Source organism: Naegleria fowleri (genome assembly GCF_008403515.1).
Source record: "Naegleria fowleri strain ATCC 30894 chromosome Unknown tig4, whole genome shotgun sequence".
In the NCBI taxonomy this organism is placed as follows: Eukaryota; Heterolobosea; class Eutetramitea; order Acrasida; family Naegleriidae; genus Naegleria; species Naegleria fowleri.
The window spans coordinates 180,848-195,928 of NW_025407936.1; the positions used below are offsets into that span (position 1 = coordinate 180,848).

The window sequence follows — 15,081 nt, forward strand, 5'->3', positions numbered from 1 at the left end:
GCGATTGAAATGTCCCTTGAGTTGAGGATGGATTGAATTGAGGTTTTAGTTGTTTTGGAAGAATTCTAATGTTAATAAAAAACTCTGATCAATACACAAGTAACAAGTAGTTCTTCGATGAATGTTGTTATGATCGTGTCGTTTGGTTGTGTGGGAGAGAAAATATTAGAGATTTGTTTGACTTGCTTCAATGGTTGTAGAGTGTTCTTGTTGTAATAATTTTTCAAAGAGACTTTTGAAAAATGCACCGCCGTTCTTTCACTTTCGTAGTTACTTTCAACCCTCTCTCGCGGGAAAAGTTCTCCCAAACGGTGAGATTATTGACGTTAATGACCATCATGATGAGGGTTGAACGTTGTGGTGTTCATGATTGGAGAGAGTGAACATCAAAGGCCATCATTTCATGGAACAAGAGATGATATACGTTTGGAAAAATCTGTAGAAATTAGGGTGAGAGTTCCTCAGGGGATGTCATGCTTGGCCATCGTCAAATCTCATGATATTGTTGACAGGGTTGCTGCTCTGGAGGATGCAACAATAAGGAGATTCGCTCAGAGGTGGTCACCGGCATTGACTACAACAAGTTCTAAGCGAGAAATCTTGGCAATGTCTGAATATTTCTAGATTCGGTCATGCGTTCCCATTATTATTGAACAAAATTTGGTCTTTCACCGATAATAATACATTGGAATCATACACATTACTTGAGAATTTGATTCTGAATGCTTTCAATCTTCCGTTTGAGAACCAACACAAAACAATCCGGAGGAGTGAGTCTCTTGTAGAAATTTTCAACTTTTTTCAATACTTGAAATCCATGCCTCTCATAGAACTTGATGGCATCTCTATTATTCGTTTGAGTTTGTAAATAGACAATAAATTCGGAGGAAGAGGAGGTGGAATTCAATGATTCTTCTTGCAGTGGTTCTTCATGATGATTAGAAGAAATTTCCAGAGAAGAAGAGGAGGCTTTCAACCATTCATCAAGAGCTTGCATCACACGTTCCAATAATTTTGCTCCGATTCCTTTAGATCTATATTTCGCTAAAACAGCCAATGAAGCAATACAGAGACCCACATGATCCGGTGAAGCATGGACATCTGTTTTGAGAATGCAACCGATGGCTCCAACAGGAATTTCTTTCTCACCACTGCTGCCATTACTTTCAGTTTTCAAATAGGCAATGAACGATAAACGATCGGAAACCATTTGATCATACACTTTGGAATGATATGAAACAGGAAGTACAATCGAATTGATGGAAACCATATCATTCACACGAGTGGAATCGAGAGGATGGATGGTAATTATCGAGTCGAGAGAGGTGGTTGTGTTAACTACGGACATTGATACTATTTTTTTCGGAAATGATTCCACACAACACAAAATTCGATTGTCTGTTACTGAGGATTGTGCATAGTAAGAGGAATTGGTTTCCATTGACGTTTTCATTGTGCATGATTCATCTGACTTTGTTGACAAACAATATTTGACATTCCTGTTTCTTGAAACAGATCTCCAACTGCTCCTCAATACATATACACAAACTGGTATTGGTAATTGGGCGTACGTGAATAAGCAATCCATGTTTCACATTTTCTTGTCTCCATATCAAACATGAACCAAATGCTTGACAGCTTTTTGAAAGAACTCTGAATTTGAATCGCAGAAGTTGTATCGTCGTCCTATCATTAGCATGGTAATCCCTCAGATCACCTGCCTTGAGATTTCACTCTTCACCTCCACGTTTTTGCAAGAGAAAAAAATTGCGACCGAAGTTGGGCTTATTTTTTATTTCCTTCCGCTGAACCTCCTCTTCATTTTAATTTTTACAAATCATCATCACCAACAACATTAAAATCCAAAATGTCCCAAAATTCATCATCAAGTGGTAGTGATTCCTTTTTTCAACAGGATCCCACTCTCAAGCAAATCATGACTGAGAAGAGTATTGCTGCTCAAAAGATTGCTTATTGTCCCTATTCAAAATTCCATGTGGGAGCTTGCATTCTCGGAACGAACGGAAAGCTCTATACTGGATGTAATGTGGAGAATCAATCGTATGGACTTACCATTTGTGCAGAACGATGTGCTGTTTTCAAAATGGTCTCGGACGAATGTAAATCAATCAAGGCTGTCGTGGTCTCTACAAATATTGGCGTAACTCCATGTGGAGCTTGTCGACAAGTATTGCAAGAATTTGCTGATGAAAACACAAAGGACTTTCCAATATTGATTGTAAATTCAGAGAGTGGAGCAAGTATTGAGAGTAGTATGAAGGAATTATTGCCTAACGCAGTCGACCTTCACTTTTTGAAAAGTGAAGAACAACAACAATAATAATAACATCAACAGTGAACGAGCCGTCTCACAATGATGTTTATCTATCAAGTGCACGTACTAGTAAATTCATGAATTCAAAACATTTGGACAAACCTTTCTGTTTCTTGGTAGTAGTGTGCATTAAAATGCAAAATGACACCAGCTCTTTAAATTTTGCTCCACTTTGGGTCTTCAAAATTCTTGAGTGTTCTTGAGTGATTGCTAACCCACCATAATATTATGTTGTTCATCGAAAGGTCATCTTGAACCTCATCTTTGCTACTAATGTGCAACAATGAACGCCACATGAGACACCGTCGAGCATTTCAAGAGAAGGTTCAAAAAAAAATGAGCAAAACAGACCAATCCGCCACGAAGAAACGAAAGGCTGCCCTCGAAGAGGATGCTGCAGCTGAACCACACACTGAGAATCATCACTCTCTCCGAAAATCATCTTCAACAAAAAAGAAAAAGAAGGATGACTCTAGAGAACAACCAACAACACAAGTAACAGCCACCGTCGTTGAGTTTTCCGAACAAGAATTGAAACAACTCGGACATGTGGTTGATGAATTCTTTGAATACAATAGAGTGGTTCTGCATCAAATGGTTACAGTCTCAGAGTTGTTGAATCGACTCGAGTATTATCCTGCATATTCGGAGTTTATGAAATCTCATTTTGAATATCGAGAATATCAAGAAAAGAAGAAACCAATTAGGAGTGTGGTATCGGGAATTGTCAAGGCTGCAGTACATCGAATTGCTTCCTCCTTCAAACAAAAAGATGTTGTTTCTAAATTGTATCCTGAAGAGTTTGACCATTCATTATTCTTTGTGAAGAGGCGAGTTCGTATGACCTATCCATTATATGATTATGGTGGAATTTATCAAACACATATGGCACTGACAAGTGGAAGTGAATTTTTATTGTCTTCAGAAGAAAAACAAGAAAAAAAGTCTGAACAAACAGAAATGGAAAAACTCATTGAGAAACAGCTTTTTGATAGAGTGTTTCATCTTGTGGATGGTTATGACGTTAAATTGAGAGGATTTGTGATGGGTGTTGAAAATGTGAAAATTCTAGAGGAAGGCTCCGTGATACAATTTGAGACAAATCCATCGGTCGCTTCGGTGTGCATTGCAGCCACATTCATTTTGTTTGCCCCAACATTTGGCACGGTATTGAGAGGAACCATCACGGGCATCAACACAGCAAAGAAACAAGCCTACTGCAAAGTGTTAGGTCTTTTTAATTGTTCCGTTTCCGTTCCAAATGTTAGCATTTTGCACGAGTTGGTTTCAGGACAACACATTCAATTTCATGTCACGTACTGTGGATCCGATAGGGGAGACTTGAAACTCGAAGGAATCATGTTTGAAGAGGATGGTATTGTGCAGGAAGAGAAAGCTGCCCGCGAAGAACCAAAGACAGTCGAAGAAGAATTCCGATTTGATGAAAATGAACTACCATTCCAGTAAATCACTAAGCATTTCAAATTTTTATCAGAACAAATACATGAGGAATGAAACAAAATATTAATGAATGGTCAAACCTCTCTTAATGATATTGTTGTTGAACCACTTGAGGATCTCCAGATTGCAACAATTCAATATCTCCTTCCACCATTCCTCGGACCAATTCTTCGAAACTGACCTTTCTCTTCCAACCCAAAACTGTCTCAGCCAAAGTTGGGTCTCCCAATAATTGATCGACCTCAGTTGGACGGAAATAACGAGGATCGACTCGAACTCTTACAACACCATCAACAACACCGTGCTCTTCAACAGTTCCTCTTTCTCCTTTCCATTCCACGGTTTGGCCAATGCATGCAAAGGCCTTTTCAACAAATTCTCTGACGCTATGTTTTTCACCAGTTGCCACGCAAAAATCACGTGGTTGCTCTTGCTGTAACATGAGCCACATGGCTTCAACATAATCCTTAGCATGACCCCAATCTCTTTCAGCATCCAAGTTACCCAAATACAAACAATCTTGCAAACCAAGTTTTATACGGGCAACAGCCATGGTGATCTTTCTGGTCACAAATGTTGGACCACGACGAATCGATTCGTGGTTGAACAAAATACCATTCAATGCAAACATGTTGTAAGCTTCTCTATAGTTAACAACAATCCAATAGCTGTACAATTTGGCACAGGCATATGGTGAGCGAGGATAGAATGGTGTTGTTTCCTTTTGAGGAACCTCTTGCACTAGACCGTACAATTCACTTGTACTGGCTTGATAAAATTTGGTTTTCTTTTCCAATCCACAGGCACGAATTGCTTCCAACAAACGTAAAGTACCAATACCATCAACATTAGCAGTATATTCAGGCATTTCAAAACTGACTTTCACATGAGATTGAGCAGCCAAATTGTAAATTTCATCTGGCTTAATTTTGGCAATGATGGAAATTAAGTTTCCGGTATCGGTCAAGTCTCCATATAAAAGTTTGAATTCTATCATGTTGTGTTGGTTTCAATGGAAATGGATTCCATCCAAATTATCAATGAAGAATGTAAGAGATTGGTGATGTGGAGGTTGAACGAAAATAAATCCATTAGGAGTGATGAATGTTCGGAGGTAAATATTATGAAATTGGTGTGTGATGTACATTCACGAACAAAATGTTCGTTATTTGGATGTTATAGGATGAGTATGGATATGGTTGATGATAATCATACACAAGTAAATATTATCAAATATTCCAAATATTACAATAGTGGTAGCACAAGGACAATAATGACGTCATTTTCCAATTCATAAGATTGGCAAATGTTGAATAATTCAATTCGGATTGATACAATATATACCACACATCATGATGATTCTCCATCCGTACAACAGTATCACTTACTTGCTTTAGTAATATGAATATCCTTGTACAAGTGTTCAACTCTTCCAGTGTTGAAGGATGAAGAACGTCTAATGATACCATACACCATATAACCCTTTTCCAACAAAAATTCAGCAAGATAGGAACCATCTTGTCCTGTAATACCTGTAATCAAGGCCACCTTGGATTCGGTGCTGGTTGGGTGATTCACTTGGGTAATGTCATAGACTTCTTGCGAGGTTTGTGATGAATTGCTCATTTTTTTGGGACAACACAAACGGCTAGCCGTTGTGCTGAGAAGAGTCGTCTCAACGAATCTTTCAAGTTCTTCTCATGTTATACAAATAAAGATGCAAGTGTTTACTTCATGTCAATCATTTCATAGGAATAGTTCATGTATTCTGAATTTCTTGGAGGTGCACGTCGAGTCAATCCAGTATTGTTTGAAGAGGAATGACTGCTGCCTCCTCTCGAAGAAGCTGTCTTAGATCGGTGAGTGGGGGTAGTATTGGAAGACAATGTCTTTGCAAAATGACCAGGTGATAACACCTTACCCATGGTTTGTTTCTCCCAAGCTTGATCTTTCAGTAATTCCTCTCGTGCCTCTTTTGATTTCCAATCATGCATTTCGAGATAGGTACGGGCCTCGTCGATAGAGATCTTATTCATTTTGGCAAAGTTAGAAACCATGAGAGAGCGTTGTCGTTCAGTGGCACGCTTTGTCTCTTCCAAGTCATAATTTTCCTTAATAAATTGAACTTCTCGTTTTGGAATGAGAATCGTATCATGCTCATACAGATCTAAATCGTCACAGAGAATGTTATTCAACATTTTGATGTCTTCTTCGTTGCAATTAAATCTTAATGCAAGTTTGGTCAAGGTGTCTGTATGCTTGTTCAAGGTATGTACAATGTAGGGCTTTTCTTCTTCTGTTTTGGGTCTTGTTGATGGTACATTTGGATTTTCAACAATGTATGTCGTTGTAGTATCATGGGAGTGATGAGTCATGGAATGATGTGGTTGTTGTTGTGGTTGCGATTGATAAGGATTTGGAACCAAATAAATTCCTTCTTGATAGTGATGATGCTGATAGTAATCAAACATCACTGGAGCTGTTGGCATGAATCCATGATGATGATAGGAATGATGAAGAACGGAAGAGGATGATGATGGCATCATCGGAGGACTAGTCGTGATGGTGGAGTGATGATGTGAGGTGTACACCTCTTGTGGATGATGATGAGGAGGATACACGAAGACGTCGTTCCTAAAGGAATCGTTGGTTGAATGATTGAAACTATCCAGCACTGCACTCTCATAAATGACTGGATAAATATTCCCACCTGCTGCCATTGAGCCTTCTTCTTGCTTCTTTTCGGGTTGGCTGTGTATGGATTGTTGAGGAGGTGGTGGTGGTTGCTGAATGGGCATATTGTGTTTTGAATTTTTATTAAAATTTGAAAAAGCGAACAAAGTGATTTGATCCGCATTATGAACAACTCCGATGTGTTTCAATTAGGGTTCTATTTTGATTCAATCAAGGCTAAATGATTGAAATTGCCGATAAGACCAAATGAATGGTTGACAAATGATATTATAACCCTTTGATATTGTGTATGATCGGGTGTCAAATTCTTGAGAATCATTTGTCCTTTGTCCATCATCATGGTGAATTTTGAATGCTCTGTTTCTTGAAGATATTTTCATGTCAATCATGCATCTTTCATTAATGAGTGATCTCGCAAAGACAAGTAAAAAAAATGAGCAAAGAAGAGTCCGACCATCACATGGAAAAGAGTTTGAATAATGATGCTAAAACGACGAATATCACATCATCATCCTCCATGATGGTAGTGGATGATTCTTTAGAAACCTTACCTATTAGGAGTGCAAGAAAAATTGTACAATACATCAATGAGCAATTGGAAAAGAATTCCGAAATACCGCTACCAAAGAAGAAGGCTATTCAATCAGTCATTACCGAAGAACGAGTATTAAAAGAACTCGAACACATACTTGGAAAGGAATACATTAAACTTTCAAATGATGTCATTCATCTAGGAAATCAACTTGGAATCAATCGGAAAATGGATCTTGAGTATAGTGATCGGCCCGAACCTATTGTTCTGACCACTCGAGTGAAAAGTATTTACGGAGGAGAAAATTTAAATAGAGAAAGATCAATGAACAAACCAAAAACAAAAAGATTTGATCAATCAAAATATGAACATTCCTACAAGTTAAGTCGACAGCAAGAATTGAACAAGTTATTAATGCAGAACTCTAAAATTGAACGAATTGACAAACATGATATTGAGGAAAATGAACCCATTCGATTAATTTACGAAGAGGAGAAGCCTTCTGAGAAGGAGATTGAAGCATACCGAGGAGACAAAAATGAAGAATTGACAGATGAAGAAAGAGCTTTACAACAGGCTGTCAGTTACATGAACAAATTCAAAGATTATTTCAAATATATTCATAATATTAAGGTGGGTGGTTTACAAGTTGAACGATATTCATGAAACCCAATTGCAAGTTTTTGAAATTTATTCCAAGCAAAGCAGCACGAGCAATGATTATTGAAAATTTTGAAAAGTATCTTGTATGTAGCAACCATTCACACACGACTAACAAATTTATATTCTTATTAACACGACTGTCATCAATTTATACCAAATATTATTATCTGATTTTGTTAATACGTTCAACCTCCTTAATACTCACTCACTGATATCTACACTCAATCTGTCAATACAAAATATTGTCACAGATGGATGCCAAGTACTACATACACTTTTATCACAAATATTCATATTTCTGGGCTCCAGAATCGACTCGATCCGTCGAACCATACAGAGGATTATACGTTCCCTTGGATAAACGAAAAGAAGAAGATACCTATCATTTCAACACGCCTGTAAGCAAATACGAACCTCTACGTACCATGATTTATCAAGATTTTCATGATCGAGTGAGAAATGGTCTGCCTCCTTCTCTCGATCTCGATGCAAAACTTCCCAGCTTGGCCATGCACTATGCAAGAACTACGTTTGTGCCTCCCATGACATTGGATGAAATGGAGAGGCTCTTCTATCCTCTCAATGATGCGTCTGCCATTCGAAAACAACAACATGAAATTCCAAAATTTGAACCAAAACGTCCAACATCGAGGGTCGGATTTCTTAATCGGTTTCAACACAAGTATTTCACACGAAAACATTTACTACAGAGACATACCTACAGTAATAACGCTTCATTGAAAAATAAGAACATATTTGTGAGTTATGATTCCTATTCTGAAATGCTATCAAATGTCAATGGAGAAGATTTTTTAGACAAGCTTTCAAGGTTGATACTTGTTTTAGGAAAATCTTTCAAACCATTTCCAGACTATTTTCATGCAGTTGGTATTTTTCACACCTATTCAAACAGTTCAAATATTTCCATGGAATTGATCATGCTTCTTTGTGCATGTTTGTATATGGGAGTACCTTTTATTTCTCCGTTTACAAAAGTGAAAAATATTGAGAACACACTCGATGATATTTCAAATTATTGTGAAATACCACTTGTCATGTCTTCTGATCATCGAATAGTGTCTCAAATGATGGGCATGACCCACTCCAAAGTGAAGCATGTCTTATATTATGGTCATGATGAATCTTCAACCGAGGAGATCATTCATCGAGGAGAATTAGTCACCCAAGATCCCATCTCTCATATTTTGCAACCCACCAAAATACATGACCACAGGATTACTAGTAGCAATCAACTTCCAACAACAAGTTGGGAATATGTTCCAAAGAGTGTGGACACATCTCTACAATTACATCACTTCAAATCTCTGCTCGCTGGAACTGTAGGTATTCATTCCAGTCAACTCGAACAAGCTAGAGAGGATGCTCTCAATCGGTTTAGACAATGGCAGGCTAACACCCATTCCAATGAGAATATTTTATTCATGACAGCATCCAATCATATGAATGGAAGGGAAGAAAAATTATGCATGACCAATACAATATTTGAGAAGATTTTGGATTCCCTTTCTGCAACCATGCATGAAATGATTTCTAAAGTGTTGATGGATTCAAAAGAAATGTTCAAGTATCAAAGAGTTCAAGTTTTAATCATATCCAATGGGTTTAGTTACATGACGCCATTGTTAATGGCATTTTGCTTTGAACATTCACTTTCATTCTCATTTGTGCCGAACAATGTGGACGAATCAAAATTGGTGAAAATATTGAACGAATTGAAACCTAATATTATTGTCACGGATACTCACACGACAAATGTAGTTATTTCGCGATTATTATTAGCCAGTACGGATCATCATCATAACCACATCAATGGTCAAGAACATCATAACCCTCTCCTTGAGTCGACGCATTTATCAGAGTTGATGAGTAGTGTTGAATATCGAGGTTTAATCACAGATTGGACAACATCCAACATATTCAAAAACATCAAAAAGTCATTCTCTTCGAGCAGCTACTCCAATAAGGAAAATGATTTTAAACACAATTTATTGGGATTGATTTCCATTGGAGAAGTGATTTGTGAGGAAGCTGCACGTACGATTCTGAGCTACTTACCTTTTTGTTACCAAATTGTGAACTCGGACTCGTTAATCGCTCCGCTCGTAGTGAGAGATTTGAGATTAGTTTATGGACAAGAACAAAATTATAGTTTTCAAATTTTAAGCCCGTGGAAATTTGTGAATATGAATGGAGAAGCAAGAATAATTGTGAAAGGTCCGATTGTTCCCAAAGTGGATCCTCTTTCCAGTGTTGAAAATCGAAAGGAAGAATTTATTCTACAAGATTTGCAAGATATTGTGTTTGACACGTCAAAAATGACAAATCCAGAAGCGAAGGGAGAATTGATTGAAAAATTCGCCAAAACTACAATGCCAGATGACATTCGACAATCACTGACCAAGTGTCTTCATTTAAAAGAAGAATTTGATTTTTACAATCAAGTTCTTTCATTTGTTGAGAAGAGAGAAAGAACGGAGCATGTCATTAATTTGGCATTCTTTGACAATTGTTTGTACTCGGCTTTGTTGGATGAATTAGAGACGTTGGCTCCTTTACGTGACATTCATCAAGCTGAGTTAGAAGAGGTGGTCAAGTTTTTACAATTGAGAATTGAACTCACTGCTCAATGTGTCCAATTTCAGTTGCTTGATTTTCGATTTAGATTTTCACAAGCCCTCAAAAACAATCAGATCACTTTTCATTTCAAAGAAAAGCCATTGCCTATACTCTATACGAACAAGTACAGAAAAATAGATTCAGATCTAAAATGGGTTCACAATGCATTTGCTAAACGAGTGTACATATTTCAAGAGAATGGATTCATAGTGAGTAAGTATTTGTGCAAAATATTTGATAAAAATTACATGATGTGATTTGAATACTGTGTGTGAAATGTTGGGTTAAATTTACCAAATTGTTATGACTTAGACTTGGATTTACTGGAATCTCTTTTTGAATACTATTTGTGGCCTTCAGTGACACGATGCTTTATGATGGCAATTGCAGAGAGTAATTTATTATCCATGATTGTTTTTGGGAAAATCAGACAGCAAATTGATAGAAAGTTATTTCAGCAGATTACTAATAACGTTCAAATGCAATACGAGAAATGTTTATTTTTGGGAGAAGTCGAAAAGAAAAATTCAACCAAATGGTATTCTTCCTTGTTCCACCTTCAAAGAAACACTTCGCAAAAAGAATATGTTGAATTATTGCAAACTGTGGTACCAAGTTTTGATAAGTGTTTGATTTTGAGATCTTTTTTTGATATTTGTGATGGCAATAATTCACTAATTAGTGAAAGAGTAATGGAATTATTTGGTGAAAGGCTAAACAAGAACTTTCTCAGTGGAAATCACAACAAGGACGTCTTCGACTCTCAAAACTGTAAAAGTAAACATGTAACTTCTACAGTTTATTTTCGAGAAGCTTGAGAGCCATTTCTTCAGCTTCGTCGAGTCCAATAACTTGTTTCTTCTTCTTTGTTGGAGCACCTGTTGAGATTGAATTAGACCCTTTCTTGTCAGCGAGTTGTTGCTGTGATGCCATAAGCTCGTCGAATTTTCGTTTCTTTTCTTCCACTTGTTCCTTAATTTGCTTTTCTTTTTCTTCCTTTTCTTTTAATTTTTGTGTTGTTGATGTTGGTTTTTCGGGGGCCTGTTCCATTGCCTTCACAAATCCTTCATAGGATTCATCAACATCTTCCTCTTCCGGAAGAGCATCATCCACTGTGACATGCTTGTTTGCATTGGATTTTAACACGCGTTGATAATCAAAAGGATCCTCCTCCAAAAGGTCAGCTTTTCTTCTAAGCTCTGCAAGTTCTTGGTCTCTCTTTTTCAGTGTTTCCTTCTTTTGTTTTAGTCTTTCCTTCTCGTGTTGCTTGTCTGCTTCGTCCTTGTGTTTCATTCTGGATTTGATTTCCTTTAAAAAATCGGAGCGATCTTTGGTAGTGTTTTCTGAATTGTTCTTCTTAATTTCGTTAATGATGCTCTCGAATTTTGTAGTTTTCTTTCCGTCCTTATTAAATATAATATGTTTCTTACTGTCGACTTGTTGTATAAACTTTTTCTTATTGACATAGATTGGAACATCATCTTTTTCATCCAGTTTGTGGTTGGATCGTTTGACATAGAAAAAATCCTCCTCCTGAGATGGCTCCTCTCCTATCACAATGGATTGTTTGTCAAGTTGAGCTTTTCTCTGTAAATATTTGTCAATTTTTGAAAGTTTCTTTTTTGATTTTTTGTCTGTGTTGTCGTCTTCGTTTGTGGCTGGTTCATCTTTGTTTTCGTCATCTTCGTCATCATTAGAAGAATCACTACTACTAATATCGTCGTCGTCATCATCATCAGAGGATGCATTTGGATCATATTCCACCTTATATTCAACCTCATCGTCGCCATCGTCGATTGGAATGTTGTCAATTTTTGATTGTATTTCTGCATCTTTTTCATCGTCACTTTCATCCTTGCTATTACTCATTTCTAGTTCATCACCTTCGGTACTGTCATAATCCACATCATTGTCCTCTTCATCCTCCTCATCTCTTTCGTCAAGTGACAGCCGTTTTGTAAGTAGGGCTTTTTTACCAAGTTTTGATAAGTTTTCTATTTCTTCATCGCTTGAGGAATCATCACTAGAGTCACTGGACGAGTCATCGTCATCATCGTTGTCATCTTCATCACTATCGTTGTCGGATTCATCATCCATGTCATCCTCGGTCATATTGAGACGAATCTCTTTTTTCATTCGATCGTTTGGATTCAAAATCAGGGTTGGTTTTAGAGCCAATCCCAATTTGACAGCAAAACCATCCAGATTCAATGACTTGATATCCAATTCATAGCCGTAATGTTTGTAAAGGTGTTTGATATAAGTTTGGAAATATTTCATGGCAGCTTGCTTCAAGGTAGGGTCATGTGAAACAAGAGCTGCTAATTGTTGCCGTATTGTAACAATTTTGTCTGGATTAATTTTCATCTCTTTCAATGAGCTCGTTTCTAAGCTATCCTTATCAAAAAGGAAGGAAAGAAGCTCCTTTTCTTGTGGCATGATGAACACAATGGATTTACCATCAGCATCATTTCTGGCAGTTCTTCCCATTCGGTGAATATAAAATGCTTTTGACACTGGGGCGTCAAGTTGAAGCACAAAATCTACTCGAGGAAAGTCCAAACCACGAGCTGCAATATCTGTTGCGAATAATACAGCAGCTTTAGAAGACGTGAAACCCTCGTGCATTTCTCTTCTTACTGCTTGTGACATTCTTCCAGCCAATTTGAACATTTTAACAGGGATTGGAAGTTGCTTGAATGCTGTGTACAAAAATGCAACTTGCTTTACAGTTGAGGCAAATACTATTGTCTTTTTGGTTTGATGACTCTTCAAAAAGGAAAATAAAATATCAATTTTGTCTTGCAATTCACATTCGATATAGTGTTGAGTGAGTTGTTTCGGTACAGGTTCTGCTTCATGCACAGATATATATTCAGTATTAGTCTTACTGAGAGAAAGTCTTGCCAAGTCCTTAATGTCTTTAGTTTGGGTAGCACTGAATAATAGGGTTTGTCTGCTCTTTGGTAGACCTTCCAAAATTGCATTAATTTCCTTCTTGAATCCAAATTCTAATAATCGATCAGCCTCATCCAAAACAAGAATTTGTAAATTTGTACAAGTAAATCCAGGAGTTTCATCCATGTGTTGAAGTAATCGACCAGGTGTCGCAACAAGAATATTCATACTGCAGATATGTTCCTTCTCTTCTTTCAAATTCTTTGTACCTCCTACGAGTAATCCAGCACTAAAGTGATGATATCGTCCGCAAAGTTTTAAAACTTCAAATATTTGATGTGCCAATTCTCTATTAGGAACCAATATTAATGCTCCGAGACCATCAAGTTTTCCCCATCTTTTTCTATATAATAATTCCAAAACAGGGATAATAAAAGCAAGGGTTTTACCAGATCCAGTCTTGGCAGCACCCAAAATATCTCTTCCACCTAGAGAATATAATAATGAAGCCTTTTGAATATCTTTCATATGAGCAAATCCAGCCTTCTTCAAAGCATCTTTGGTATATTGCGAAATGGGCAATTCAGAAAATTTCGTAAACTTTCCCGGAATGACCTCCGAGGATACGGAAGAAGAAGAAGAGGAGCTCCCACTTGACTTGGCCAATGGATTTATTCCTCTGGGAGGAGTGTGTTCAATCACAGCTTGCCTCAGCACTTCCACTTCTTGAGCTTCCTTGCGTAATTTCTCTTGCGGAGTGAGTCGAGTGGTTCGGGGCATTTTTTTTGAAGTTCAAAAAAATATTTTCGTTTCATTAGTCTGCCAATTTTGACTTGTCGAAGAAACTGAATATGCTTCTTGGTGGTGCAGCATTCAAAAGACCATCACTCTCTCCACCATTGATTCTACCTGCATCTCCTAACAGGTGTTTGGGAGTTTGTCTGGTGATTTTGAAGTTATATGCATTGATGCATCACTTTCAAGAAACGCACACATTTTCTTCATCATCCTCAGAATAATGTTATCACAACACAAGCATCATGTCATTAAGATGTTTCTCAAGAATGATCCATTTACAAACGCTCAGTCCATCCATAGAAGGAATTGAAATGTAAAGTCCTCTTCTAAATGTCATCGAAATGAGTGTTGTTGTTGTTTGGGTGGTTATTTCTTTAGACATGTCTAGAATTTATTTACATTAGAGAAATATTCAATGATTCACTCATCCTGATTTGAACAATAAAATTGTTAAACCAGAGAAAATAAAGTAAATAAAACACTTTGATTCGTACGTGACCTGAATGGAGAGAGCAAACACGTTTCAAATATTAATAATATTATTATAAATTCATTTTGAATGAACAAGAATTGTCACAAATGTCAATTTTTACATCCACACAATCAAGGTAAAAATTTCATCATCAAAGAATGTCAAAGAAAATTTTTCGAAATCAATCATCATCATACCATACATGCCACAACACGTGTTCAAAATTCCGATTCGTCAATAAATGATTTTTTGTTAAATATTTTTCAATATATTTTCCATAATAATATTACATCCACAAATAATTCTCTCGTTAATACATTTTCACACCTCCTCCAGACCACATACCATACTTCCGAAACTCTTTCCGACAATGCAATGCCAATATTTTCCATAAACTTCATCGAATTGTTTTTTAATAAATGATGCAATGTCTTTTTCGATCGTGTACTTTTCCATGGCTTGTTGTGTGACACTGATTGCCATTTCTTTCATTTCTTCGGTCATGTCGACCGTTTTAATAACCACTCCATTCGAAGAGGAGGAGGATGAATTCAGACCAGATGAAGAAGAAGCTTGTGGTTGGGACATTTT

At 37.0% G+C, this 15,081-nt stretch overlaps 8 protein-coding genes across 8 annotated transcripts; 3 read left to right on the forward strand and 5 right to left on the reverse strand.

Annotated features, from left to right (window-relative positions):
• Positions 1-700: 700 nt before the first annotated feature.
• FDP41_007635 (uncharacterized protein) lies at positions 701-1,348 on the reverse strand (the record flags this gene model as incomplete). The annotated part of the gene is made up of 1 exon (XM_044711401.1): positions 701-1,348. One exon carries the CDS (start codon positions 1,346-1,348, stop codon positions 701-703), a length of 648 nt encoding a protein of 215 aa, XP_044568433.1.
• Positions 1,349-1,867: 519 nt separating this feature from the next.
• Positions 1,868-2,341, forward strand: FDP41_007636 (uncharacterized protein; the record flags this gene model as incomplete). Its single annotated transcript, XM_044711402.1, has 1 exon — positions 1,868-2,341. One exon carries the CDS (start codon positions 1,868-1,870, stop codon positions 2,339-2,341), a length of 474 nt encoding a protein of 157 aa, XP_044568434.1.
• Positions 2,342-2,671: 330 nt separating this feature from the next.
• FDP41_007637 (uncharacterized protein) lies at positions 2,672-3,802 on the forward strand (the record flags this gene model as incomplete). The annotated part of the gene is made up of 1 exon (XM_044711403.1): positions 2,672-3,802. The coding sequence occupies one exon, from the start codon at positions 2,672-2,674 to the stop codon at positions 3,800-3,802; it is 1,131 nt and encodes a 376-aa protein (XP_044568435.1).
• A 79-nt stretch (positions 3,803-3,881) lies between these two features.
• Positions 3,882-5,422, reverse strand: FDP41_007638 (uncharacterized protein; the record flags this gene model as incomplete). The annotated part of the gene is made up of 2 exons (XM_044711404.1): positions 3,882-4,786; positions 5,185-5,422. The coding sequence occupies 2 exons, from the start codon at positions 5,420-5,422 to the stop codon at positions 3,882-3,884; spliced, it is 1,143 nt and encodes a 380-aa protein (XP_044568436.1).
• Positions 5,423-5,523: 101 nt separating this feature from the next.
• FDP41_007639 (uncharacterized protein) lies at positions 5,524-6,594 on the reverse strand (the record flags this gene model as incomplete). Its single annotated transcript, XM_044711405.1, has 1 exon — positions 5,524-6,594. One exon carries the CDS (start codon positions 6,592-6,594, stop codon positions 5,524-5,526), a length of 1,071 nt encoding a protein of 356 aa, XP_044568437.1.
• A 329-nt stretch (positions 6,595-6,923) lies between these two features.
• On the forward strand, positions 6,924-11,015 carry FDP41_007640 (uncharacterized protein; the record flags this gene model as incomplete). Its single annotated transcript, XM_044711407.1, has 5 exons — positions 6,924-7,655; positions 7,703-7,768; positions 7,937-10,535; positions 10,635-10,949; positions 11,005-11,015. The coding sequence occupies 5 exons, from the start codon at positions 6,924-6,926 to the stop codon at positions 11,013-11,015; spliced, it is 3,723 nt and encodes a 1,240-aa protein (XP_044568438.1).
• Positions 11,016-11,114: 99 nt separating this feature from the next.
• FDP41_007641 (uncharacterized protein) lies at positions 11,115-14,000 on the reverse strand (the record flags this gene model as incomplete). The annotated part of the gene is made up of 1 exon (XM_044711408.1): positions 11,115-14,000. The coding sequence occupies one exon, from the start codon at positions 13,998-14,000 to the stop codon at positions 11,115-11,117; it is 2,886 nt and encodes a 961-aa protein (XP_044568439.1).
• A 442-nt stretch (positions 14,001-14,442) lies between these two features.
• FDP41_007642 (uncharacterized protein) lies at positions 14,443-15,078 on the reverse strand (the record flags this gene model as incomplete). Its single annotated transcript, XM_044711409.1, has 2 exons — positions 14,443-14,517; positions 14,836-15,078. The coding sequence occupies 2 exons, from the start codon at positions 15,076-15,078 to the stop codon at positions 14,443-14,445; spliced, it is 318 nt and encodes a 105-aa protein (XP_044568440.1).
• Positions 15,079-15,081: the final 3 nt, after the last annotated feature.